The sequence below is a fragment of the Morone saxatilis genome, unplaced genomic scaffold, assembly GCF_004916995.1.
Source record: "Morone saxatilis isolate NCDOM2014 unplaced genomic scaffold, NCSU_SB_2.0 Contig20, whole genome shotgun sequence".
Taxonomy (NCBI): domain Eukaryota; kingdom Metazoa; phylum Chordata; class Actinopteri; family Moronidae; genus Morone; species Morone saxatilis.
In genome coordinates, this window is record NW_023339763.1 from 3,100,263 (window position 1) to 3,102,421 (window position 2,159).

Genomic DNA, 2,159 nt, shown 5'->3' on the forward strand with positions numbered 1-2,159 from the left:
TTATTCACCACTTAAATCACAATTTAACACTTTAATGTCTTTAATTTAATTAATTTTGGGGCGTATTCTTTAATATCTTCCACTGCTTTCCCTCAGTTTTTACTCTATTTTAGCTCATTTATCTAAAATCCTATTTGTATGTTCAACCATTTTTTCAATATCGTGGATCCTCCAACTGTTCTGTGATATTTATGAACATTGTAGGTAAAAGACCAAGATAATACCTGCTCCTCCACTTTAAACACACCTACTAATTACAATTATACATTTCCCTGTAATAGAGAATAAATAAAGTTCCAATGGGGGGAAAAAGACGAAGTCGCTGGCAGCTTTTTAGACTTTAAGCTGCTAAAAGAGTCAAACTGGCAACATTGAATGAAGGTGGAGTCACACAATTAATGTTTTCCTTAATAAACAGAAATAAATTGTAAATAAACAGGAAATAAAAAGAGACAGCGACACATTTAACATATTTTCTACTGTAAAGACAGTGTGGTTGAATCTAGTGTGTGTTTATATATTTATTTATTTGTGTTATTTTTGCCTTTTTATGTCTAATTTACACACCTATGTACACATTTAGATTTAAACCTGTGTCATTAGAATAATAAAAAGGGGCCATTATATTATATTATTGCCTTTATGTTAAAAGATTTTGGAAGACCCTGGCTCTAGAAAATTGGAGCGTTTTAAATGTGCTTTTTTCAACCCACCGTTATTTTCTTTCACTCTTTTGAAAGAAGAGGAGGAAAACTTTAAATGAATTTTTCAGCATTGAATGTTAATATATATATATATTATATTTATAAAACTTTAAATTAGATTTGTTTTTAATTATATTATATTTATTTTGATTTAATTTATGAAGTGATTTTGAACTTTTCAGACTTTACATTAAAATTTCATTTAATAAAACAAAAATAATCTTTGCTTCCATTTTCAAACTCAAAAACTCTTTTTCTGGCATTGGAAACTCTTAAAAAACAATAATTTTGATGGTTTATCATATAAAAAATAGAAGAAGGGAAAAACCAGGGATTATTTAATAAAAGATTCAACCAGGAAAGAGAGGGAGACAGAGGAGAGAGAGAGAGAGAGAGAGAGAGGAGAGAGAGAGACCACCCTGCCTTTAAAGAGGGCCTCCTCTCTGAACACTTAAAACCAGTTCACACCCACAAACAAACCCACTTCATGGCCACTAGATACTGACATCGATTGATGAGTGGTACACAACACACCACACACACACACAGATTCCTCCACAGAATATGTAAATCAGTGGCGGTTAATGGAGTCTCTCTTTACCTCAGGAAATGCTTCATGTTGCCCGCTGTGTCCTCTCCGGTGTGTCCGGTGCTGTTTCAGTGGAGCGATCACCTGAAATCAGATGAGAATAGAGAGATTGGGGGGGGGTTATAGAGGCCGACAGTCAGGCCCCCCCCCCCCCCCCAGAAGCTCCGGAGCTGTCCGCGGTGCTGAACACACACACACACACACACACACACACACACACGGTACCACCGGTTCTCAAACGTTTATTCCCCCTTCAGACTGTTGTAATCCAGTAAAAGCAGCCTCTCTCCTAAAGCTCGGTCTCCTCCAGGTCTCATTAGCACATAATCCGCACACAACATGTAACATGTAACCGTCGGCTGTGCAGGGAAATAAAAGCCATGTAATCGATAAAAATGATAGGTTCAGGTGTTTTATTCTTACCTTTTTTTTTAGAGTAATAAGCAGGTGAAACCGAGGAAGGATGCAACGTTTTTTCGTCCTCTTCACTCGGCTCCAGTCGTCTGCTGTTCCTCCATGATGACAGTCACTGACTGAGGCTGAGCAGCTCCAGTCTAAAAGCTACAGCACAGCAATGCAGCACAGAATACCAGAAACCTCCTTCAACATCAGCATTTATTTACATTTAAATGCAATTCTGCCCCAGATAATGCTTTAAAACATCATTACATTCTGTATGTGGTCAGATTTTACCCTCTAACGGTACATTTCTACAGATAAAAGTGTATAATTGTATGTATTTATGATTTTAAATTACAAAACAAACAAGATTTTAAATACTGCAGGTTGTTATTGGGAATCAGACCTGTGAGCTATTGGACACATTATTAGAAACAGTTTTGCAGGAAGTTCCTGGACCTCTAAAA

The 2,159-nt window shown here is 36.5% G+C and overlaps 1 protein-coding gene across 1 annotated transcript in view; it reads right to left on the minus strand.

Annotated features, from left to right (window-relative positions):
• The window catches only part of elmod1 (ELMO/CED-12 domain containing 1), a gene marked incomplete in the record, with an annotated part of 11,325 nt that extends 9,522 nt beyond the window's left edge, over positions 1-1,803 (minus strand). Inside the window, 2 exon segments of the mRNA XM_035666965.1 lie at positions 1,306-1,377; positions 1,717-1,803. Coding sequence (XP_035522858.1) covers positions 1,306-1,322 — 17 coding nt within the window.
• Between the last annotated feature and the right edge of the window lie 356 nt (positions 1,804-2,159).